The sequence below is a fragment of the Falco cherrug genome, chromosome 2, assembly GCF_023634085.1.
Source record: "Falco cherrug isolate bFalChe1 chromosome 2, bFalChe1.pri, whole genome shotgun sequence".
Lineage (NCBI taxonomy): Eukaryota > Metazoa > Chordata > Aves > Falconiformes > Falconidae > Falco > Falco cherrug.
Window position 1 is genome coordinate 10,104,905 of NC_073698.1, and position 26,731 is coordinate 10,131,635.

The following is a 26,731-nucleotide window of genomic DNA, read 5'->3' on the forward strand; positions in this document are numbered from 1 at the left end:
GCATCTTACAGATAGCTGGTGAACATTTTTTTCTATTTGAAGCACAACCACGTTCCACAGTACAGCAGTACAGCAATATCCCAGCAAGCACCAAGAAAATTTGTTCCAGCGCTGGGCAACGCAACTGCAATTAACATGGGGCTGTCCCTAAACCAAGGGACACTGTCTCAGGGACACAGGCAGTTGTACTGCTTTTGAGATCCAAGTTATTACCTTCCATAAGGAACTGCATAGTGATGTACGGAGACACCTGCTCACACCTCTGTCTGACTTGGACCTCAGTGCTGTGCTCTACTTCAGGGTGTAGGTGCCCTTAGAAAAGTCTAATGTTTATATTGTACTTCACTATCCAACTGTAAATGCTGATATTGTTTTCCAGGCTCTTTGGGAGCTACTGTGAGTCATTACCTGGGATATTAGTGGAATAACAGATGGATAGGGGAGTTTATTCAAAAGTCTGAAGGAAATTTTATTTAAGCAAGTATAAGCATTTGCAAGCTGATCAAGCTGATCTTTGCACAGAAAGTGAAGTCCTAGTCTGACTGAAGTTTGTGACTAGACTCGTAACAATGTCAACAGCAGCACGAGATTTTATATCCTTGGAGCAGTATTCAGTTTGTTACTAAGACCCATGTGTAGGTATCTTTGTGTAAGCATACTGAGTAGGCCCCCGATGCACTCAGAAGATGCAGTCAGTACAGTTAATAGAGCCTAGAGAGAGATTCAGGGTGTGATGAATTGCCTGTGTCTACAGCCTATGTCTACTGACCGTAGACATTCAATTCTATAGGACCTTAGAGATCCATCCCTCTGGAATGGCAGCTGAAGGCCAAGCAGAACTGAAGTGGCACTGGACACTGAGCCTGAGGGACCTGAATCCAGACCTAGATATCCACTGAGATAACTGGAGCTTTGACATCTAACTCACACACAGACACCTACATTTAGATGTCTTCAGCTGGAGCTGAATCCCCATCACGATTACCTATGAAAAGCCCATGTCATTGACCTCAATAGGTTTTGGATAAAGTTCTCCAAAATCACAATAAAATCAACTAACAGCCCTCCTCTCATGTTTGTTCTTCTCTGTAACTTGTCCTACCAAAACCACAGCTCAGTACTGCCATGATAGATACAGCCTAAGAACTCCAAGGAACCAGCTGTCTGATGGCTGACACAGTCTCCTTATGCTGTTCTTCTGCTGTAACTCTTATGCACCAGAGAGATGCTATCACCTCCCTCTGATAACTCACAATACCAGCCTCCACCCCCACATGATCAATATTCAAACAAGTGCCTTCATCTTCCTCCCACACTGACCTTCATGCCTGGGAGGAAAATCTGCAGAGCTATTTCATCATCTCCTTTCAATTTCCTTCTCAAGACTCCTCTTTCCTCTAATATCTAAAAAAACCCAATGAACCAGAAGTTGACAGTAGTTAGGCTGCCGATGGGCTCACCCTCGCTCAGTCATATTCTGCCCAGTACACTCTCATGGTTTCCCTGAATTTTGCTGATTGAATCCACCTGTTTTCTCTTGTTCTTCTAGTAAAAGTTGGTTGGGCCAAGACAGTCTCTCTGTTGTGTGACTGTGCATATTGGGATGGCTTCCTGATGTGTGACTGTTTCTCCAGGGCACTAAGATAATACAGGTAAGCAAAGAATCACTGGAAACCATCCAATTTGGAACCTTATATCAGAAGGAATCTTGCAGAAGGAAGGCTTGCAGAAAACAGAACTGACTGCAGAAGTGTTCCAGGCCACCTTGGAGTCCAAGGCTCGATTCACAGTTTTCAGTAAAAATCTAGCTACAAATTACATGATTTTGTTTTTCAAAGAAGCTGCACTTAATACTATCAAAGATTTTCAAGTATCTTCTGCAGCAGAAACCAAGACAACCGCTTCATCTTTTGAAGTCAACATACGACACTTTATGTCATTATTTAAGCCTCAATTAATAATATTTTTCCAGAGGGCTTGTGATTATTGACAGAAATTCAGTACCAACAGCCTTTAACAGACGAAGAACCACCACCAAACACAGCACATCATCCTTCGTTTGTATGGATTTCCGAAACTACAATGGCTTTCAAGGTTTAAAAGTGTAACAAAATGTGACATCTGGCATGTGAGATCAGAGATTCCCATGTGTTCTCCTGACATTGTGAAGGATGATGGCTTCATTACAGAAAACAGCAGCCCCTCAGACAAGTAAGCCTGCAAAACCCAGCGGGTCCAATTAACTTTATATACTATTTTGCACAAGACTGCAAAGTGTTATGATTCTAATTCAGATATCATTAGGCATCCTCTCCTTTTTTAACAGCTTGAGTTTAATTTCTAATTGATTATTCACTGTTTTTCCTTTAAACTTCAAATGAAATATATACTAGAGCTTGCAGAACCTTCCTTCTACAGAAGTTGCTTCCTTTATCAGTTACTGAAACATCCAACTGTAACAACGTAGATAGCTCAAAAACCTATAGAACCAATTAGGACCAGATCTTCTTCTCATAGAAACATGCCAAATTATAATTATTTTTAAAATTCTAGAAAATGCATTGGTTTTAGAACATCTCAGTTCAATTTATTTCTCCCTGGCTGGGCAAAACAAAATGAAATCACCTGTTCTTCAACTCAGGGGCCCAGAGATGATGGAAGAATTTCCATTTCCATAACACTCTTAGCAAGACAAAATATGTTGAAGGCATGATAAGGGCAAGAAAGTGGAAAAGCAGAGCACGTAACTGCATTTTCATGGATAAGGTTCGTTCTCTAAACCCCGAACTGAGATCCATGTTTTTCTTTGAGACACAGTGCATTTTCAAGGAAAAGAAGATCCCGTTGTAGTAGGAGGGAACACTACAGCAGCAGCAGTTGTACGGCTACCTATGGGGAGCTGGACTTCTAACAGAGGAGTGAGGGGGCTGGTAGAAGAGGAGAAAAGAACGTCACAACTATGAATGAAAATTTTGAAAAAGTTTGGAGACAGAACTTCCACGGAAGGCAATAGAAAACAGACTTGCACAACTGATGGACAGCCTTACAAGCACTGCTCTTCCTCGTTCAGGACTCCTAGAAGGCAATCTCTCAAATCAAGTTAGTTTTCCTCAGAATTGAATAAAATCCTATAAATATTGCCCAGTGTATTTATGAAGAACCCGTATTTCTCACTATCATGTGAGAGAAGCAACAATTTAGATTATTCACTGACTTCATTAAAAAGGTTTGCAAAACTACTATAAGAACTATAATCAAGTACAATTATGTATTCAGACAACTTTATTCTCTGAAAGAATACTTACTTTCTGTACCAAATTCCTGGGTCAATATTCTTAATTAGTGTTGTATTAGTTCTTCTCCATGGCAGCCTTTTTACTGTCATTTTTATAAAATGCTTCCACAATGTATACCTTTGATTAAAGATTACACATGATTTAATTTTACTGTAACAAGAAATCAAATTTTCCACTTGTCTCCTCACAATAACAGTATCTATTTTGTGAAGTGCCTTGCCTCTCTGTAAACTTGTCTCCTGCCTATTTTGCCTCAGCTAATAAAGTAAAATAAAGAGTATTTGTAATGCCTGCGCCACCTACTGCAGCTTGAATTGAAAATTCAGTTGTTACATCAAACAGTAAGATGCTGCAGACCAGCAATCACAATCAGGTTGACTGGGTTCACCATGTTTTTCTCCACAACTCATTCACTGCCCATCTCACTGCAAACAGTATTTCTACTTTAGAGCAATCCACTTTCATATTTGACCTTTGGCCTCTTTCATTATTTGCAGGAAGCTTTTTCTTGCCTATACTGCTTACTTTGGTGGTCATCTCAGAGTTGCCATCTAACAGACGGCATGGGTCTTTCTCACAAGCAGCGCTGATACTAGTGAGCCCTCTTCCTCCCTTGGTAAATTGTAGTCACTAAGACAGGACATCCCATGTCCCCACATCAGTGGAAATAGCTGCAGCATCAGTATCTCAGGGTATTATGGGATTCCTGAAGCACCCGAAGCATAACAAAGCATACTGATGCAACTGGATTGCAGATTTCAGATGCTGATTCAAGTTTTTTACACCCCTAATTATTACATATTAACTAGCACTGGAGGGTCCAATGCAGGTCCTTCAGCCAGGGTTTGGGTATTTTCAGTTTAAGTGAAAAGTCTACATGGGAGTTTAGGGCTCAGGAAAACCCGACAGTTAGTACATATAGCAGATGTAGTAGTCTTCCACTCCTGGCAGCTGCTTTGCACTTAGAAATATACTCAGGGGGCCTATTATACCAAAGGTCAAAATACATTTTTTGATAGAGTATGCAGGGGGGGAAAAGAAGACCACTCTAACTAGACATCCACACTGCCAGTAGACTTTCCTGGTCAAGCTTTAATACACCTTAGGGCCGCGGAAAGAAAAATTGGCACCTACTGACAAATCCCAAGGATGACAAGTGCAGAAATTAAAAACCTAGGTAGGTATCTGCAGAGACAAAAGGAGAGGAGAGAAGCAGCTGTAGAGAGTGCTGGAAGATAAAGTTGGCAGCAAATCAATCTGAAGGCAAAGCCAGGCATATCACGATCCCCTCCAAAGGCAGCCCACTCAGGCTCTTTGGACTAGATTAAGTAGAGATGAAGAATTCAAAATGAAGAGAGTAAGATGGAGGGAAAAAAAAAAAAAAAAAGAAGAAGAAAAAGGACAAATTTCACAACAAATTCTGCAGATGGAATGAATTCCTGCAATAAAATAAAATGTCATCCCTAATATATAGTAAACCTAAGTACAACTATGCTACCAAAAATTTAATAAACCTCCGAGAAACATTTGCCATGCCTCACTCCTGACTCTTTTCTGTCTTAGGGTGTGCTCTGGATCAGCAAAACGACATAGTCCAGTCACAAGCCCATCTTTTCTCTGGAAAACTCTCTTTGTAAGGAAATGTCTCTCACAGCTACACTTCCTTTAAGGAAAGACACTCTCCATGAGCCTCACATTCTACACAGGCCAGTGAATGTGCCTACAGGAGTAGGTTTCCTTCAGGGAGGTTTCATAAAGCAAGTAATTGCTGGTCTTGGGGGGTGGGGGCTGTAAAATATCTTTGCTTGGACTTGACCACCAGGAAGTCTAGAAAGAAATTCTCTAAATAGTGCTCTGACACCTGAGGAGGGAGTTCTGCAAGATAATGATAAGGCAACTTCAGATGGCTTCCAGATGTTCAGTGATGGTCAGACAAGTTCATTTCCTTAGTCAGACAGTCTCTTATCTGGAAAGGGATATAGAAAACTGGCAAGGCTGACACGGAAAGGAAGAATACCTGCCGAGCGTTAGAGTGAACCACACACAGTTGCAGTAAAATGGCAGATTAAGGATGAGATCACCCACCCTGGACAAAGAATTCATGATGTCATCATAAGCCTATAGTTGAGTCTGCATACAGATTCATGGGCAGAAGCTTATCAAGCTACCAGAGAATATACTGCATTACATCGTAGGTGAGCTCAGTGCAGCCCTGACCATCATGACCTCTTCATTGTTTTTCTCTGAATATGCTCCAACTTCTTATTTTAAGTTCAGTTTTTTGCAGTGAACGGCCAATTATTGTCTGCAGTGTTCAAATTTCTGTCCTGCCAAGGCTCTATATAATGGCATTATTATTCATAAGTGGTACTGTCATTATTACTACCACTCTAGACATACAAAGATGCCTCTGTACAGCCCTCTTAGGTTATTGAAAATAATTTTTCATCCCCCTAATTTTTAAATGGCTTCAAGCTCTTACCTTTCTATATGCCGTAAGAATATCCATGACAACAGGAGGAGTCTTAATTTTAACATTTCTATGAGTTTTAAGAAGCTTAGAGAACAGGTGACCCTGCACAAGACAGATGAGCAAGTGATTTCATGAGAGACAGAGAGAGGGGACTGGTGTTTAAATAACTCAGATATATAATTCCTCTCGTAACCTTTCCTATCCTTACTTTTCACAAACATCCTGAGGCTGACACCCCACTGGGTATGAAACACTGCTGTAGGGCAAGATGACTATAAGGCACTGTAGAGAACAGAGGCTGGACATCACAGCAGAATACATCTGGAACACAGTCAGGGGCTAAGCCAAAGGAGCTTCTCCTGTAGGTCCAATACCAGTTCATTTGACCAGCCCGCCCTGAAGTTGCTCAGTGTCCAAACAGAGAAACCCCACTGTGTGTGACTGGTCTTGTCACTCTAGAGACATCCAGCAAATCTTGCATTGTGAGGTTTCTTGCACAAAACCAGTGTCCTGCAGCTCCACGCCAGCCAAGCTGATCACTGCCACTGTGAAATGCAGCTCACAGGACTGTGCCTCAGGTCTGACCTCAAATGCCGGTTTTAATCAGTTAAGAGAGGAAAAGAAGTCAGGCCTTTTAATCCCATCTCCCTCATGCTGATCCACTGTCATTTCCAGAATGCTTCTTACACCTTCAGAAATGCTCCTGGTTTTGGTGAGAGCAGGAAGCAACACCTTCTCAGACCTCCCCTCCACAAGACCAGGAACTCTACATTTAATATATCTAATACTCTGATATACACAGAGAAAAGGCTGTTACGGAGTGCTAAGTATGATCCTAACATTTCCCCCACCCCACACACTGTTTCTTCTTTGATGATGATAATTTCTCTCGGTGAACTCACATTTCTGCCTATTCCAACTCATCTTCCTTTTCTTCCATCCACCTCCTGAAATTTTCCAGATCATTAAGAAATTTCTCTCCATCTACTCTGAAATATAAAATCCTTTCTGGTTCAATATCGTCTGAGGATTTGATTAACCTGGTGTTTACACTGCCTTCCGTGTCATTCATTATTTGACATATTGAAAAGAACAAGTCCCAAGATGAACTGCTGCATATTTGATACCTCACCCCTTTTAAAACCATCTGCTTAAGAACTGATTGCTGCTTGCCATGGGTCAGCACCGACTTTTTTTGGTTTTAGTATGTATTCTTATTTAGAAAATACTTTGCTAAATTCTCTATAGGTAAAAAAATAATTACCTGATTCCAGGACAAAACAAATGGTAAAAGTGCCACTGAATTCCATGATAGCAGGATTTAGTTCCGCAGGACTGAAAGGTATATTATTAAGCAGATATCCACTATACATACATATATATATATATATATATATATATATATATATATATACCAAGTCTACTTTTTACAATTTATCCTGCTGTGGTACCTATATTTGCAATAAAATACACCAGGACACAGGCAGCACACTATGGATGAAATCCCAGTGCTCAAGGTTCTGTGTATCTAGCAAACCTCATGTTTTTTAAGAACTCACTCTGTATCCATCAGCTGTGATCAGTGGTTTAGGTGTTCCACATACCATTTACTTTCTTTCTGCTTAAGAGTTCCCTTAACAATTGTAATTTAAACAAACTGTAAAGTAAAACTTGGACTGACAGGTGAATACTTCCTAATTGTTCCTTTATGAGATTCTGAAAACTGCATTTACTTTTTCCCTAATGGTTGCATTCATTAACAATTTGCTAAACTACCACCACATGTTGCTACTGTCATTACTGCTGCACCTATTGCGGATGTGCTCAACCCCTAATCAAAAGATACTTTCCCCCTTGGGTTTGGAACTTTCTAAGGAGCGCAAAGAGGAAGGATGAATGCAGCAGCCTGGGTGCTGTGCTGGGATCCAACCTGCTCTTTGTCATACTTTCCTCAGGAAAACTCTGGCAAGTCAGTTTGACACCATGTGACAGCATCTACCTTTAGACAAGAATATTTATATTTCTTAGAGAAGAGCACTGCAGCAATGACTTTATGAAAAGCCCATGAGGCCCATAGATACATATATAACAGTGGTCACAAACCCCATCAATATATGGATCACAGTACTTAATAAGCAAATAAAAGGAAAGGAAGGACAACATTACACAAAGGAGTGTTTCTAAGAGATCCATTGTTTTACCGTTTCCATCTGTCCAACTGACATCTTTTATCTGGAGACCTGACTGATACACAGTTTAAGAAAGGGCAACCGATAGCTTCATATCTCATTGGAGAAGTCTTGCCAAGACAAACAAGTGAAAGAAAAGGTAAAGATGACTGTGGATAAAGGCACCAGCCCTGTTATTTCCTTGTTAATTTGATTTCATCAGTTTAGTTAAACTCACCACCAGTGACCCCAATGATAATAAAACTATACATGATATAGAAGCACTTTTGATATACTTTTTTCTGTGAACAAGTTTTACGGTTCCCTTGAACTTTCACGGTCCAAGGGATCTTTAGTGCAGAGAAAAACAGACCCCAGACTCAGCAAAATCAAGACACCCCTTTTGTTTTTTAATAGATGTTAAATATTTCAGTTATGAATCTTCCCCTTGGACATCATAAGAAGGATGGAACAAGGGAACAAGCCAAATTTAATGGGCCCTTAATTGCCAAAACATTTCCACACAGTGCAGATGCTATCCACCGGTGCCAAAATCTGAGTGCAGGGCCACATAACTAACAACAAAGTCAGTCCAGTGAGGGGGGTTCATCTGACCATGTATCCCTGCCATAGCCAATGCAGAGAGAAATGGATTTCTTAAGCTCCAGGGATGCTCTTTAGAGTTGCTTACAGCCAACCTGTCCTATTTTGCTATTTTGACTTGAGCGCGCCAGGGCAAATTTTGATAACCACCATTTGCACCAATCCCTGAAAGCGGATTCCTTACTTGTACTGCGAATCTACACCAAGAAAAGTTAACCGTCACCCACTACTCAACTAGTTACTGCCATCTAATAACGTGAAGGCAAAATGCATATAGACACACACACATAATTGCATTCAAACAGCAAAGTGCTGCTGCAGATGGGACAGCAAAAGCTAGGAAAGCTCCCCATCACAGAAATGCTGCTTGTGCTGACTCTGAAAGAGGGAAGCAGGGGCTGAGCCAGAGGGGACAGCTCTTCTGCTGCACTTAGAGCTTGGAATTAGATTCTCAGGTGCATAGTAATGGCACCACGGGTGAAAGAAGCCTTGGAGACGCTGAACTCACAGCCTGTTTTCTCCTGGGGACACAGCAACCCACACATAAATTGGCAAGAAATTCCTTACACCCTCCTCCCCAACACAAGACAGAAGGAACTCAAGTTGCCCACCAATGCCAGCATCACTTGCCTGTCAGAAAAGCAGTGCCCAGAGGCTCTCATTACAATCACAGCAGCCCTGTGCAGCTGAACAAACTCATTATATTTTGCTCTGCTGACCTCATAAGATAATCCTGTTTTATTGAATTAAGGTATCTTTCTCCATGTAACGTGCAGACTGTGCACAAAACAGAAAGCTCCATCTGTCTTTTCTTCCTTCCAGCTCTTTTTCCTTCCCTCCCTCCCTTCCTCCCACGCAGACCACACAATATTCAACATCACTGCTCCCTTCCAAGCCATTCAGAACCCAAACTTATCTTAAGAGTTGGTTTTGGCTTTTTTCTTCTTTTCCTTCAGTTCACCAAGTTTGACATCTGTGAGCTGAAGCAAAATTTCATGTCATCTCCCTGAAACAAAACAGGGCTGACAGAGAGGCTGGCACGCAATGATTGTCCTTCACAAAAAGTCTGCTCTTTCTGGATGGAAATCAGCATAGCATTTCACTTGGACATAACTGAAATATGTAACCAGTGACTTTTACACTCTTCAGATCAGCTGTGATCCTTCAGGACAGCAGCCCCTGCCTTTCCCACTCCCAAACACTGGCATAGCCACCGAATTGCCTACCGCATCACCCTAAATAGTGAATTGCGGTGCTTTCTAGTCCTTCTTGCAGCTTATACTAAAAAATTATGGGAAGCCCAAGTCCAGTTCACAACTCTGCTACATTTTATCATATACCAGCTTGAACAAAGTGCCAGTTCCCTAGATTTGAGCAAAGTGAGTGGGATCTCCCCAACACACTTCAAACTTACTGATGGAGCAATTAGCCAAAATCCTAGAACTGCTTCCCTTGAAAACTGCAGTAGCAGGAGATACTCTTGGTGTATTATTAAGATCACAGCGGTTCATCTTCACAGTGCCCAAATGCCCAGAACATCAGGTTTGTGACTCCTTCACAAGATAACATTACAGCTACATGATTTGCCTCATCCAAGTTGAAAATACATCTGGGGATCAAGCACAAGAAAATGTATGGCCCAATTCTGCCACCATTTCTTTGGTCTCTGGTAATAATAGTAACAAAGGATGGAGAAATTGTCACCAACCACTTCCATTGCTCTATTTTCCCTAACATAAAAAATATAGCACAAAAACCAAATAGCTTTCAAAGTCTTTTGAGAGGGGATGCAAATACCTTTGTTTTGGAGAGAACACTGGAAATAAATGCCCACATTTCAAATATTGTTTAGGAAGCTTCAGCTATCTGTGCAAAAAAGGATAATTTAATCTATTTTAAGATCTTCAGAATTGGTTTAGCAGAGGGAAATCAATATAATAAAGAAATTCAGTCTCTTATGGTGAATTGTCTAAAACAGGAAGTAATTATATCTCAAACGTCAGTATTAGAACCCACCAACAATAATGCATCTAAAATACTATTTAAAGTCTTAAAGACATGGTATATACAGTGAAGAGAAATACAAAGCTATAATATCCTTAGAAAACATCATGCGAAGGAAAGCAAAAGCCTGGTCTTCAGAAGTGCTCAGGTATTTGGCTTTCGTTAAGATTTGTTTCAGTACTTTTTTGAAAAGACAGAACATCGACACTGACAACTCTAAAGGCTGTAGTATAGTTTACCATTTCCATACTGGTCCAGTGGATTTGAAGTAGGAAGACTGACCCTGCTCCCACGTGGATTTTTGGAGTGTGCAGCAACTTTGCCTTATACAAGCTCCCAGATGAATGAGGAAAGTTCCTTGCAGTTTGGTTTTAAACGAGCTTCACCCGTACACAAACTTAATTTAAACCTCATATTACAAAGATACCTTGACAGCAATGGAAAATTAAGTCATAAAGCAAAATGTTACATGAAAGCTATTAGGCAAAGTATTTTAGTATCTTTTCTTTCTGGTCAGTGCCTATAACACAGCTTCTCTCATTGCTTTCAGGGGAGGAAAAAACATCACTATATTCATGGTACCAAAGAAAAGCATTGCTATCCACCTCACTCAACACATGTAATGCCTCACTTTAGATGCAGATGCTTAGACTGGTAATTTTTTTGCCACATCTGTAATCCACAAATTCTTCTACTAAAAAACAACAACCAGGAATTCTTGACTATCATCCAATTTATTTTCACCATCCAGCAACTCAGTACATATCTTCTATTCAAACAGCTTTTGTGTTAGGACTTACCTGCTTTAGTCTCCAATTCTGCTCATGAGCAGCCTTAGCTAGCTGATTAGGCAACACTCGGAAAGAATTTGGCAGTTAATATCATGGGCTGTTGCTGTTCTGCAGCTGCTAACAATGTGTTCCAGCTGCTGGCTGTCTGGCTGTTCAAGCGCATTTGTGATTCTTACAAACCACTTGACGTGGTCGTGGAGGAACTTTCCTTGGGGCTAGGACTGGCCTACTAGGCACAATCTCCCAACAGCCAACTCCCGTCCCCATGACTGAGGATAATTAACATCTGGAATAACATATTATAGGATGAGATGGATTGTCTACCACTGCCAGTTTTTAAGACTTGATAGATGGTTCCGAGCTGAGCTCTAGCCTAGATCCTGAGACATCTTCCTCCACGAAATAGGGTTGACGTACATGTTTACTTGGGGATGCTCAATTCAGGGTGGCCCAGCTGGCAGCCCACAGCCCAGATCTCCTATCCATTTCTCAGAAGAGGCAGGGGACGGCTGTTAGATCAACATCGGCCTCTTGCTGCCCCTGAGTATTACCAAGAGCTTAAAGCCCAACTTGTTGTGTGAAAAATAAATGTGAAGCATCTCCCTCATGCATACAGAAGAGCCTGGCACTCCACCAGTGTCACCCACCAAAAGGTTGCCAAAAATCTAGGCTCATTCTCTGATGAGAACAAGCCATCCTTGCCCATCTAATGCAAAACTAGAACATCATAACTGTCTCTTTTGGCCTGAAGACTTGTCCTTCTCTCTGCAGTTATACTCTCTCTATATATATAGTCTATGCTCTGCTGCCCCAGGGCCAGCAGCAGTGTATGCTGGTTTCTGCAGCATTAAACAGCGTTAAGAGGGACTTGGGACACAGCTGAGACAGTTACCGAACAGTCTACCTGCTTCTTCTAACCTTGTCTGAGGAAGAGCCAGAACAATGAGTGTAGCTAGATCTCTGCCCTCCTTAGAGACCAAAAAATAGAGTTTTTGCTTATGTCTTATATTAAATATAAAGAATAACATGGTAGGCAACTCCTTTTCTCCTCTCTGGTTATTTCATGTGTTTAGGGGCATAATATTGTTCATTCCCTCCTTTATTAGAGCTGGAATTTCTTTTCTCCCTTTTTCACCATGACTCATAAAACTAACAAAAGATGCTGCCTCTTTTAATGGGTCCTAGGAGTGTACAGGAGTGAATAACACGTATAGAAGTGAATGAATGATGCTCTTCCCTTTATCCATAGAGTTAAGGAGGAAGTCACTACTGTCAACAACCACAACCCTTTAGCACTTCTTTTTCTTCTTCAAGAGCCTTGCTGCTTGGATTTCTGTAAAACTGTGATAATTGTGAAAATATTTTTAAACTAGTAGAAGACATTATTTTTAAAACTATGGTAAAACTCAATGTAAGGGCAGAAGGGGTCATTGTAACTCTCTATTGCATAATGAATCAAAGAACTTCACTAATAATTTCTGCATCAAACTATGCCAACATCTGTTTGAGCTGTTTAAAAAAAAAACAACCTTCAAGACATCTGGTGGCAGATAACTCCCCAGTCTCACACTGCTGCTCAGTAGTAGGCAAGTACACAGCAATTAAATCAACAGGCTTTACCACGCTCATGCTCCCAAACAGCAGAATGAAAACTGTCTGTAACGTTTTGTCTTATACCATTCACTTTGAACAAAGCAATGACTTAATCTCCCAAATATTTTGCAAGGTTTAGGCATCTTTTCAGTCAACTCTTTCCCCTTCTCAATTGGGAGTATTGCAATGCTCTGCATAAAACAACAGTTCATGACTGCTAACGAGCCACAACTATGCTACGATAAACAGAGCTATGTTAAACTTGCATTCTAGATTGTTTGGTACTTAAAAAAGCATATATATGCACACAGAGCTTCAGTTTTGCATGTATGCTGCTGCACAAATCTCTCAGAGGAAACACATTTTCCCCCACATCTCTCTCCATCTGAAAGATTTGTCCTTGTTTCTTCAAAGCTTCTCAGATTTCAGGTCTAAGCCCTGTTGAAGTTAGCAGCAAAGTTCCCCTTGACTTTAAGGGGGCTGGTTTGCTCTGTGTTGTCAGCACTTGAACTCGAGGCCTTTGGAGAGGGAACAAAAGTGTCTTTATTTTGCACTAGAAGTTACTGGGGCATTGTACTGATACTCTAAACAAGTCCAGCCTCTGTCTCAAGGAATTTATGACCCATATTTGAGTTTAGTGTGCAGTCCTAAATATTTCAAGATATTGACTTGGTCTTGTTTGATATTACGTGGATGTGTCTACACAAGTCTTTGTAGGATCTGAGCCCAAACACATACTGCACAGTATGAATTACTGTCCTCTTTCTTCCCATTTTCATTATGGTTTCAACACAATCTAGATTAAGTTCTTGCATTTTTAGTGACACACTTACTCCTATAACATGGTAGTTATTTTTAAAAAAACAGCTAGAAGCCTTTACCCCATCGTCACTGTTGGTTTTACCATTTGGTAAAAATCCCGAATGACAGGAAAATGCCCTTTACTTATAGTGGAGGTTTTACTGTCATGGAGTCAACCCTGCACTGGTCTGCAAAAGTCTAAAGTCTACAGGATAATGTCCTGCAAGTCACATAAAAAAAAAAAAAAAAAAGAGAGAGAAAGACAAAATCCCAAACCACTAAAACATCCTATAAACATTCTTCTCTATAAGCACCCTGAGTTTCTTTTAAATGTCATTACAAATTCCTTAAATCTCTTATTTTAATCAAGTAATAAAAATTCTCTGAGACTCAGGTTTTCTGAGAGCTCAGTGCTGCTGGTGAGATAGTTAGCTTCTAGCCTGCATTTTGAAATAAATCTTGGAGCGCTTCAAAAACAGTAATTTTCATGCTTAATGTACAATGCTACACAAACCATTTAAAGTGCTTGTGTGGGCACTTCTGAAACGCTCCTTCACTTGGCACTTTCCCGTCTGATTGCAGCAATATGGGCAGGCCACGAGTTTTTGCAGTGGAAAACAGGATAGATGTTATTTTAGATGAAAGCACCAATTGCACACAACTGAAAGGACTGTGGAAGACCTGATTTCTATTTCTGGCCTCATCCCCAGGAGAACTGTTCCTGAATGACACTGGTAACTCACATCAGAGTCCCATGCCTCAGTTTCTGCTCTGTAACAGAGAACATCTTTTGTAAAGCACTCCACAGAAAGCCTTTTATAGAAAATCACTCCATGAAAATTCTCCACCTCTTTTTGAAATTAAAAATCTCTGCCTTTACAATGAAGACTCAGTGATGAACGTGTAGGTCATGATTTTCCCCTTGCCGAACACCAAGGAAGATGTTGCTTTTGTTTCTAATGCAAACTGAATTGGATTTCTAGGCCATGGTCCTGCTAGCTGCTCTCATACATGCTGAAATCTGGGATTCAGGGGGAATCTGAGTGGATGCACTGTCCGAGCATCATCACTTTCAGAATCCCAAACTCTCTACTTACTTTTCTTAGACACAGATCATTTCCCTCTAAAAAGAAAAATGTTCTCAAGACAGTTACAAATAAGATGCAAGGTTTATTCCTGGGGTATTATTTATGAAATAATATCGGTTTCTTGGCTCAGATCTCATGCTGTAGTAAATTGGCATGTATCCATTACAGATCCATTACCATTAAAATGAGTAGCAATTGGGAACCAGATGGCACAATGGTTTAGGGCACTAACTTTCTGCCGCCTATTTGTCTAGACTACTCCATGATGAGAATTGAATAACACCATTTGGCTTTCTCTGAACTGAGACTTTCACCAGCTTTTCAAAGATGACCTTCACAAATACACATTTGAAGATACATATATATATAAAAATCAAGATCCTGTATTTTCTGGGGGTTTGTGACCATGAAAATAACCAGAATTTTTGTGCATACACAAAAAATCTACTATAATTTACTAGGAATATATGCCAAAGAAAGGGTTCTAAGTTTATGACTGATAGTATTTGGAATACTCTGTCATTTCATTGTATCTGCTAGGTTCTAAGTTATTTTTTTTTTTCTCTGAAGTTCAATACTTTGTCACTCCATTTAAATAATAAGACAGTGCTCAATTTACATTGTCTCCCTATTTGAGTACAAACAAGTGCTGTTATTTCTCTATGTGCACATTATGGAAACAGTTAACAAAATACTTTCTGAATTCCTGTCCATGTTTAAAAAAACAAAAAGGCAAATAACATTGGAAAAGTTTTAAAAAGAAACCCCCAAAACATTAGATAGAGACCTTTTAAGTAAACCTTACCATGCAAGAAAGTTTTATTTATTTAATTTGTCCAAGAGAAGGGTAAGCTTTTAAAGGACCTCCATACTCTTCTACGCAGGTGTCATTTCAGATGGTACAGGACTTTACTGTTTAGCAGAAAATGGTACAATGAGATGGCAGAGACTGGAAACTGAAGATAAAGAAATTAATGTGATATATGTGAAGTAGTTGATAATTGAAACACGCTGATCTAAAGGCTTGTGAATTTTCCAGTTTGTAACATCTCAATTTAAAGACTGGATGTCTTTCTAAATTTGTGCTCCAGCTGAACCAGAAGCTTGCTGCAGGGATTATCAGGTAATGCTCTATGGCTTATGTTAAGAAGGGACTCAAATTAGCTGGAACGTAACAGCTCCTTCTGTTCTTAAAATCTGTGTATCATCCAAGAACTTTTTCACCAAAGCCACAGCAGATAAGAATGAAGATGAAGTGGGGTGAGGGGTGGGGGGAAGCAGCAAATAATCCCCCTAAATAACCCACATACCTATTTGAGGATTTCAGCAATGTTGACAGTTGAACTGTCAAATCACTTGTACACAGAAAAATTTGCTAAAAAGCTCTAAAGTCAGTACTGTTTCTGATGTCTCCCTCTCAAGCACTGTTTCGTGCAGTGTCAGCCTTTCTCCTGCCTTTTTCACCCACCAACCCCATTCCTCACTATCACATGTCTTTTATCATTTCCCTTATCAATCTGTTCCTTTTCTTTTTTTCTTTTTCACATTATCAGGCCCAGCTACAAGAGACCCTCCTCTCTGGTGTTCCAAGGCAGTTGCGCATCCTTCCCTTGCGCACGCAGCATGGGCAGTCATGAGTTGTGAGTGGAGTCAGCGGGAAAAGACCAAAAGACCCTGGGGGGATGGTGCGACCTAGACCCCCACTGCTAGCACCAACCACCCTGTCACAAGCTGGACCCTACAGTCCAATTAATAAGCATAACAGTGTCTTCGTCAGAAGCAATCCCCTGTGTCAGCACTTTAGCAGTTCTTGCATTTTATAAGCGAATCTGTGTGATAAAACAGTAGGAATGCCGTCAGCAAAGTGGGCAACCAAGGAAAGCATGAGCTTGATATCAATGTGAGAAAAGCTCCTGCAGAAATATGCTGACAGTGAAACTCTGAAAAGTTTTTTATGAGGCATGAGAGCCCTAACGCTCATTGCCAAAGTAATGAGTCCGGATAAGACTCACTGCAACAAGTTTAGGTTGTTGACAGGCCTGATCGTGTTGGTGCAACTCACCTCGGTGACTTCAGCACACTCATGGAGTGAAAGAGAGAAGGAACAAGCTGCAAGAATGTCTGTGATCTGGTTCGCGTGCAAAGGCTCTTCCCAGGTGGGTACGCTCGGAGGCAGCTACGCACCCCAACCCACTTGGCTGCCCACAGCTGCGGATTTATTCTTAGTTTCAGGAATGTGAATCCTCATGGACACAGCAATGACTTCATGCCAGCTAGGAGACAGATTTTCTCCTCAAAACATTTCTCTCTGTGGGTGGGTGGGTTTCCTGATGAGGTGGATGAGGGGCGGTCTAGTGACATCTGATTTCTGAACCATGCCCTTCATCCTGGGACAGTCACTTGAGGTACCAAAAAGACTTGCCTGGATTCGACTGGTCTTGCGAGCTCAGTAACTTGTAACTACGTGCAGTGCAGGATGTTTCATTAAGAAACTCTACCGTAGGCATTTATGGAAGAACATCATTCCATACTCCTTCCCCAGTGACTACAATTTCTTCAACACACGGTTACATTGTCATGTGAGTGAAGCGAAGATAAAAGCCAAGCTCCTTCTGCTCTGCAACCTTGTAAAGAACAGTGAGAGGGCGCATACTGAAGGCTGGGCTGCCTGGACGGATGCTGTACCGATGTGCTGGCGTAGGACCGCGTGTCAGCCCACAGGCCACGACGCAAACCAGTGCGCGTGATGCCACACGACTTGTGGACACACAGTGGCAAGTTAAGGAAGACAAGGTGTTGTGCTGTGTGCCTTTACGATCCTTAATCTTTGTAATCTCAAACCTTTCTATCACCTCCACATGCCAGAGTATGTATTTGCTCCCTGGTTAAGCCAAGACCAGCAGAATAAACTCAGGCAAACACAAGGACCATAAAAAGATCCTGCATTTCTCCCTTCATCAACGAGGAGTGCAAAGCGTGTTTCTTTGATGCATTTGTCCAAACAAATCCAGAACGATGTGCACGCATATTCTAGAAAAGTTCTTCCAGCTATTTCAACGCACAGGCATCTCTGAGAAATCGTACCCAAAATTATCTGGGAAAGAGTTCAGGTCTTAACATAATAAATGTACAAGAACATAATTCAGGCCAGAACATCAAGCTTTCAATTTCTTTCAAAAATTGATGGATTACAGCTTGCTCATTTAGCCTTCAATATTTATTACTATCACTCTGAGTATCCCAAGAGATGCTAACATCTTCCTATCCAATCTCCTTACTTTGGACATAAGTGTCTTAAATATGTGAAAACTTTTGCCCTTTCTACCTAAACACTGCTTAGTCAAGCTATCCAGCTAAGCCATTACTAACATTTCTCTTCTATTTATAGCCTTCCATATTCTTAGGATTTCCTTCAATGTTACAAACTCCAGCTTGTGCCCCATGATGTCTCATTAAAATGACCTTACTGCCTAGATTCTTATGTAGTACACCAGCCATTGCTCAGCTGAAGTCAATGAAGGGACACTGATTTATGAGATCTGTCTTTTCATTACCTTCATTTCTGTTAACTGACCTTTCAAGGAAAACAAGCAGAGGGAAGGGAAAAAACCTGACATGGGAATAAGATAAAATATATTATGAACAGGTTTTCTACCTTCCTGAACCCAAATACTTCAGCTGAAAGACAACCCCTAGGGAAATTAGCACATGCCAATAGTCTTCAACCAGTTTCTAAATCAACTGAAATGAAGGATAAATTTCTGTAACAAGCAAGCAAACTTGCACCAATTAATGATGCTATAAACCGAAATCTAATGGATTTAAGAACACACGCAAACCTCTCTTTCAGCTGGATGCTGAAGTTTGGCTGATTTTGTCTATTAGAGGAATCAGTCGAATCTTGCCAAGTAATGTGGCTGAAAACACGTATTGTTTTGTGATGCAAGGCCAGTATAACTTCAAATAGCAATAAAGCTCCATACTATAAGGTATTTGTTGTATGATCTTCAAAGAGCTGAAGCATCCATTGAACGGAAGACAAGAGGCACTCATTCACCCATGAATCTGACAATCTGTAATATTGCTAGTAGACTGGACTTGCCAAGAATGCTAGCAATAATTTAACTGTAAGGAAATGGAAAGTCAGGCACCTTAGGAATGACTTACATAGAAATAAGAATAATGTTCTCTGAGGAAGGATGATAAACTAGATTCTCAGCCTAGTCTGACAGTGTCCATACTATAAGTGAAAACATCTAAGCCAAGTAAAGCATTCTACTGCCATGGAAAAATAATTGTTCCAATGCTCCAAAGGGTGAGGAGAAAGTCCTAATTTGTGGTAGTCCTAGTGAAACAAACAGACCAGTCCACCTATGTAAGGTGCCTCCCATAGTTTCATATATTGTACCTCCATAGTATTCCAGAAAAACAGTGGCAATGGATAATGCAAACAGTAAATTCAGATGGATAAAAACCCATCTTCCTTGAAGTCAGTGCAAAATTTCACCATTTTCAGAATCAGGATTTCACCCTTGAGTGCTTTTATTTTCAAGTATTCACAGTGAAGAGGTGACTGTTTTTCTGCACTTAGCCCCTCTGTTTGTTGCCTGCTCTTAAAAAAATTCAGATTATCAAATTTTAAGACCTGTATTTAACATTTAGCTACACTGGCTTCTTATTTCAGGAACCCATTAACAAAATTAACTAAAATAATTAACTTTGCTTATTCCATCATTACTGCTGGCTTGGCTCCTGACATTCTTTCTTCCTTCTCCTCCCTCTGTCCATCCTGCACTAGCCTTCGTTCATTGCTCAGTCTGGTCATGGTTAATGCAAGGACTATTTCTTCTTCTTTCCCCTTCACTGCCTCTTTTCAAGACGCATGACTGTTTCTTTTAACCCATGTAGTAACAAGGAGCATTTATTGTTTCGTTCAGGTATGTCACTCAGGAGAAGAGGTTCTGTCCAGAATACTCAATACATGCAAGACCTCCTAAACACACAACAAACTCCTTTGATTTGCCTGCACATGTATCCCTAAATAGGGCAGAAAAAATGTTTTATAGTGCTTACAGGCTTCCAGAGGGGAGCCCGTTAAAATCCAAGGGAATCTGTCACCATAAATGATGGAATCCCACAAGACAAGAGTGTGGATTAGCCTGACAAAACATCTGCCTATGTCAACACAGCAACAAGTGAAACAAAGCTCCACCAGACACTAATCCAGGCAACTAAATGTCTGCACTCCACCACCACCTCCCCACTGACAGCTGGGCAAGCTTGCAAAGCACGTCTGCTTCTCCCTGACTCCGCTGAAAGACTGCAAAGCTCAGTGCAAGTGTGGCTCCCTGACAGCTCTGTCTTAGGACTTCACACCAAAAGCATGTACAGTGCTATAAATGCTTCACTTTCCCTTGCTGCAAATAGACAAAGATTTTATTTCTCCCAAGAAGACAATCTTACTTACTTGGGATAGCGCCTCTGCTGAAAGATGGGCAGAATCTCTGTATCTTGATTTGAATGTAGAAGCAGTAAATCCCGAAATCTTTCTGTCAGGACAAAGAAAAAAAAAAAAGGGGAAAAAACAAACAAACAAACCCAGACTGTGACTCTGCATTATAAGTTCAGGCCACAAGTAAGCAAGCAGTAATATCAGTCAATTCTCTTCTCCAGCAATATTTACCAGAGGGCAAAGCTAAGTATATAGGGAATAAAATTTAGATATTCATACAAAACTGCTGCTAAGGCTAGAAATCACTCTTTCCTGCAAACTCTTTTAATAATATTTTAAAATGTAATTTCTTTCATTCAATATTGAATTCTAGTAGTGCTTGTAAGTTTCTGAGGTCTGCATTACAGGCCTTCTGGGTATCATACACAGACAGCCGTAAACAGTCCCTGCCTTGAAGAGCTTAGTCTAAATAGAAAGAAGACACTAACAATTCACGAGCCACTCAAGGATCACAGTATTCTAAACAAACATAGATTAATTAATTAATCTAAACTAGAAAACAGTATGAGTCCTTGGGTAACTAGTTCACTGGTATTTTCAAGGATGGTTTGAAGACCGGATCGCTTTTTGTTCACTAGTATATATTTAAAAAAACCTGCACTATAGGACCAGCTGCTGTAGGTAAGTTTTTTGTAATTTAGCTTCACCAACCACCAAGTGAAGGGGTGGCTGTGGTGTGTGTAGCTGCCTTTCCCTGATGCCTTTTTCTAGAGGTGGTTAGATGCAATATGTAAGCGGGATCTACAGAAGCTTCTATCAGTGTCAATTTCTCCATTTCTGGAAGATGGGAATCTCCTCAAAATTCACTTGATACCCTGATTCAAGGATAGAAGCAAATTTCCCACCCAGGTCAAATCCCCTTAGCACACCCTGTAGCTCTCCATGGTATGGGACCTGCTCCGTTTCCTTCTTTCCTTCCATCACCTGCAACTTTTATTTAACCAGCCCTCCAGTTTCACAGAAACCTAGGGTACTGGTGATGCCCTCCCACCTTTGCATCTTCTGCTCTTCCTCCAATACCTTTTAACTGTGGCTTGAAGTTCTCAGCTACATGTTTTATTCTTCAGCTGCTAAACCATAGTTTGTAGCCTGTGTTGTGTGTAGTAGCTGTACTACGGGTTTCTCTAAACTAGCTACTTCTTCCATATGTTTTTATGCTGGGAACTGGACATGAGGATCTGTAATCCTTCCTCCCCTTAGATCCCTATGTATCTCAAAAAAAATCCTCTAACCCCAGGTTTACAGATAAGGAAATCAAGGGAAAGAAAATCATTGGAGAAAAAATATGAATCTCCCAGCTCCAGAAAGGAACCATAGCAGCTTTCTTAGTTCCTACAGGTTAGTACATGATGGCTTTCTTAACGTTCAGTTTTATGTACTATTATGTCGTCGTAACTAAACTTCCATTAATTTGGACACTGTTCTGCTATGGAGCCTCTGAAGTGGAAACAAAACCCCAAACCCACACTTCATAAAGTTATAATACTCTGAAGAAAGCATAATAAATTCAGAAGAATAACCCTCTTGTTAAGGACTCCGTTTTAAAGCTCAGTTATCTCAGATGGTCTGATCTAGTCTTTCCTCCACTGATTAAGATGTATTTGCAAACACCTTGGAGAAGATAGCAGGATCTACCAAAGAAACAAGGGCCAATACTTAGTGTCTTTGTTCCTTTATTTCTACAGCTCTTCAGATTCAATTTTGAAAGAATAATTTGTACCTCCAAGATTCTTACTGCATCTTCACCATGTAACTTGGCTTTCCCTGTACCTAACTAGGTCACAGGCTGGATGCAGCCAACAACAATAAATGCAATGCTGTAAAAATGGAAGTGAAACTCAGTGAGCACCTTTTGGGAAGGAACAGCCTGCTCATCGTCTTGTCAAAAAGCTTGTCATTACAGCTACTTCTCTACCTCTTTAGTTTTCAGGAAGATGCAATGATTTTTTTTTTTCTCAGACCTCCAGTACACAGCAGTACACTGTAGGCGGGCATGCCCTGTCATCCTTAGAGATGATACGCTATGATTTTCAAAAGCCACTGGACAAGTACTGAGAGGCTTCAGGAAGTTTGCACTGGTGCAAAATACCCAACTGTGTATGTTTCAAAGAAAGCACATTAATTTCCACTCCTACCTCAGGAATCTCCCAAGGCAACTCAAGCTGCTGGCGCATTTCTGGGAACCCTTTACAGAAAGGCTCTGTAAGAACAACAGCCTTCATGCATGCATGGTGGAGGAATGAGAGGAAGTTTTCAATGGCAAACACTAATGATAACACTTCCTTCCACGATCTAAGGGTTCTGACCTCCAGAACATGATGCAAGTCACCACGACTAAGGATCTGTCTTTGGAGTGGTCTGATTTACCTAAGTTTGAGGGCCTACAACGAGGTTCAACGGCAATGCAAAGCATGGGGAGACATGCTCTTCTTCAGTTCAATACGGCACAACACCACATAATTACACGTGAATGAGTGAGGCTGGTTTGGCGGATCTTGCAAAGGGCCTGTGACTCTCTGGGAGAGATAAAACACATCTCGGTGAGGGTGCAGACATGTCCTGCTCCATTGTTCTGCCCAAGAGGGATGGCAGGGTGCCATATTCCGTCTGTATCACCTACTCCATGACTCTTTTTCTTGTACTGCTGCCCTTTCCCATTGATCTAGGCCACTTGACTGCACTCCAGGACTCAATTCAACAATCTTGAAAATATTTTGAATAGGAATGTGACAGAGCTGGCCAGTACTGGAGTGAAAGCATCCAAGTTATGGCATCTGAAATTGGCGTAAACAGCTTCCCTACTGGATCTTGTTTTAGTTAAAAGTCAACTTTTATTTTTCTCCCCTATGCTATGGCAAATTTTCCAGGCAGATGTATTTTCTTTTTACCATATGACTTCACTCATTTTTCCATGGCAACACTTACACTATATGGTAGCGTTCCATGTAATCTCAAATGCATCCTACAACTTCCTCCAGCACATGTAGCCTCCTTGTCCTGTAAAATTCTCTTAAGAGAAATGGCACACTGAACAGAAGCCTTTAGGATTAATTTGTCCCATAGGACCATTATGTACATGTTTCACCCTTCAGTTCTATGATATTCTCATATTAAATATATGAGTGCACAGTACAAAAGTCACGCTGGTGCAAATGGCACTATTGCCTTTAAGGACTGTCCAGCAAAGTGATGAGAAAGGTGATGAGAGCTTTGGCAGCTACTGACAGAACACAGGTGCTTTTGGTGCTTTCACAAAAGTATCAGAAGCCTAACACTTGACAAGAGAATGTTTTTCAATTTGCAAGAAAAAAATCCCAATGATACCTTCCAAGAGTGGAAATTGTTCAAAAAACTAAGATTCTTTTCTAATCCATGTTACAACAATATTGAAGACTTGGGAACTGATGAAACTAACAACTAGAGCATTTTTACATTATTTTGATTTGCAATCACTAGTTGATCAAAAGAACCAAACCAAGTCACACACAATCTTATTACCTGGCTCACTTAGAGAGACATCTCCCAAAATTGAGTCTTTTCCATCACTTCCTACAGTTTAGTACCTGAAGTGTGATGCTTTTGTCTAGGTGTTGGTCTGGTTTGTTACCAAAACATGAATAACGTTTACTTAACCAAGTTTTAAGAGGCTTACTTCTGAAAATCTGCAATTATCTTCTCTATCCCTCATTCTATCCAATTTGCAATTTACATTAGTTTAAGTCTGTACTGGCTAGTCTCCTAATGATTCTTACAATGTTCTGAGATCCATTATGCCATTGATTTTTTTGTCACTCTGCTGAGTGTGACACTGCAGACATGTCTCACTGACTCTCCCATAAGTCTACCACAGGACAAAATTCTCAGTGCACAGTCACGTTCTTATGCTCAGATTTATCTTTTCAGCATGCTGGGTGTCTCCACTTCCTCCTGGCTTTCATTTTGAACATACGGTTCCTTCCAAATCCTTGATCAGTGAGAAGTCCTCAGTTAAATTTAGTCAGTCTTACTGGGATCATAAATGTTTACTTAAATCTGTAGCTTGGTTACCTGCTATGACCAAGGGCTGGATGCAATAACACAATCTTATGCCCTGTCCTCCTAAATCGGGAAGGCTGTAGACTACGAAGAACAGAAAGTCTGTCACTGAAAGCTTTAGAGATTTAATCTGTCCTCTTATGTATACCTTTTTTCCCTGTCTCTCATCTAATTCTTCTTCCTTCTTTTCTACCCTTTACTCCTCCTCTCTACTCTCAGCTCAACATACAAGTCAGTTACTGGAATGTCATACGAACACCCACTAACACCTTTATAATACCTCTTATGACAAACCAGTTATCAATTTACAAGGACAGAAGGATGCATTTTGAGGGAATTTTTCCCTTTGAAATGTTTAGAAGCATGTCATTGCTGTTTTCAAGCAGAATGGGGTTGTGCTCCGTTTGGTGAGTCAACAATAGTGCTAGAAAAATTTGAGCAAGAATGGGTGCATGGTCTGAAGCCCATTCCAGCTGGTTACACAGTCCAGTTTCCTTTCTCCAGGACACACTATTAGAAAGGTGGGAAGAGAGACAAAGGGAAACTTTATTATAGTATTTCTCTATATGGGGCTGTCAAAACAAAGAAAAATATCTGTACAGAATGTCCCTTTGAATTAAAACGCATTATTCACATTTTGTGACAGAGACACTATTATAGGGAGCACTGCCCTTGTTTTTTTAAGCTGTCACATCCCTGGAGCTCTTATTGCTTTAGCACTTCGAAAATGATGCCAAAAGTCATGTGCTGCAGTTGTGTCAGGTTTGACTTTTACAAGTCAGGTCTTGTGGCTCTTCTTTCCTTGCTCCTTCTTGTTACAAAATACATTACTGAAAATAACAGTAAAGTAACTCCGCTGAATTCCAAGGGTCTTGAAAAATCAAATTCTAGGTCTTTCAGAGTTTGATGGGTCTGTAACTATGAGGACACAGCAGTATATAACCGAAGTCTGAGATACTACTGTTTTTAATAAAAACAGGCTGAACTGCAAGCAGTCATCTCTACTAAGAACACTGTAAAGCTGACGTTAATTGCTTTCTATGGGATAAGGATTTTTAATAGCAGTTTTATAGATTATTTTTTAAATCAAATTTAGTAAGAATAAAATGAAAGAGAGCAACCAGAAAATGGGAGACCAGAAAGCCTCATCAATAGAATAAAGTACAGAACACTGCAGTGCAGAAGCCTAGCCATCTACCAAAAGGTCTATCCATAGTGTCACGCTTATGCATTGGGACATTTTACAGTCATGTTTCTGTACCTGTAGCACTTCAGCAATCACTGAGACACAAATCTCAGTTCCATCTTTCACCACATGGGATACCTCCAAGCCCTGCAATTTCAAACTAAAAAAAATATCTGCCTAGTTTTATGTAAAATGCAGAGTGGTCCAGAACACCTTCTGTGTCATGAATAGCTCCTCAGCATCTCGCGGTAATAGATAGATAGATAGACAGACAGATAGATAGACAGATAGATAGACAGATAGATAGATAGATAGATAGACGGATAGATAGATAGATAGATAGACAGACAGACAGATAGATAGATAGATAAATCAACTGTGTTAAAACCGCTAATGGCATTTGAAAGGACTTGATCTGCCTTGTTTTCAAGCTCTGTAAATTTGGAAATGCTGTCATCAGTACTTCCTCAGTGCCTTGTTAAAAAAAAAAAAAAAAAAAAAAAAAAAAAAAGCAGGCATTTAAGAAGAAATCTTTGCCAATTAAGGGCTATAAAATTATGATGAGCAACAAGATGGCATCAAACTGAAACGTCCAATATTTTAGTTTGCCCTGTGGCTTATTAATGGCCAAAGTTTCTGAAATTAAGGAACTGTCACTTCTTTCCTCTTCAAGAGTCAGTGCTACAAATAACCTCCATCAGACTAAAAGGAAAGGAAACAATGATGAGGTAATGTTGATGAGCTAAAGGTTCCAAAATTATTACATCATAAGCCCAGGAATTCCCCTGAAACATACATATTTTGCTGATACAAAGAGACAGGCTTTTTGACTGCTTGAACTTCCATGATTCTCAGTCCATTAAGCCTCATGGAGTTTAATTCTTCCGTGTTTTCACTACTATTTCCTTCCCTCCTGATCCGTCATCTGAAAGACTAATCAGACTCCACCATTGACAGAGGTACTAAAAAAAAATAATATTAAAAGCTATTAACAACCCAGAAAGTTGAAAATTATATAAAAAAACCTTGCTGTTTGTATTTACTTCAGGGAAATAGACAAGCTTTTACAAAAAGGCAACTGGTCTCTTCATTTTCTAAGCCAGGTAAATAAAAAGAAACAGTGATCACCCTTCTGTTCAACATTTTCTTTCGTGGGATTTTACTTTATTTAAGCAGAGGGA

General features: G+C 40.3%; 1 protein-coding gene across 1 annotated transcript in view; it reads right to left on the reverse strand.

The window, feature by feature from the left end:
• The window catches only part of NOX4 (NADPH oxidase 4), a 117,446-nt gene that overhangs the window by 27,513 nt on the left and 63,202 nt on the right, over positions 1-26,731 (reverse strand). The window contains exon 13 of the mRNA XM_055702820.1: positions 20,285-20,366. Coding sequence (XP_055558795.1) covers positions 20,285-20,366 — 82 coding nt within the window. The remainder of the gene's footprint in view (positions 1-20,284; positions 20,367-26,731) is intronic.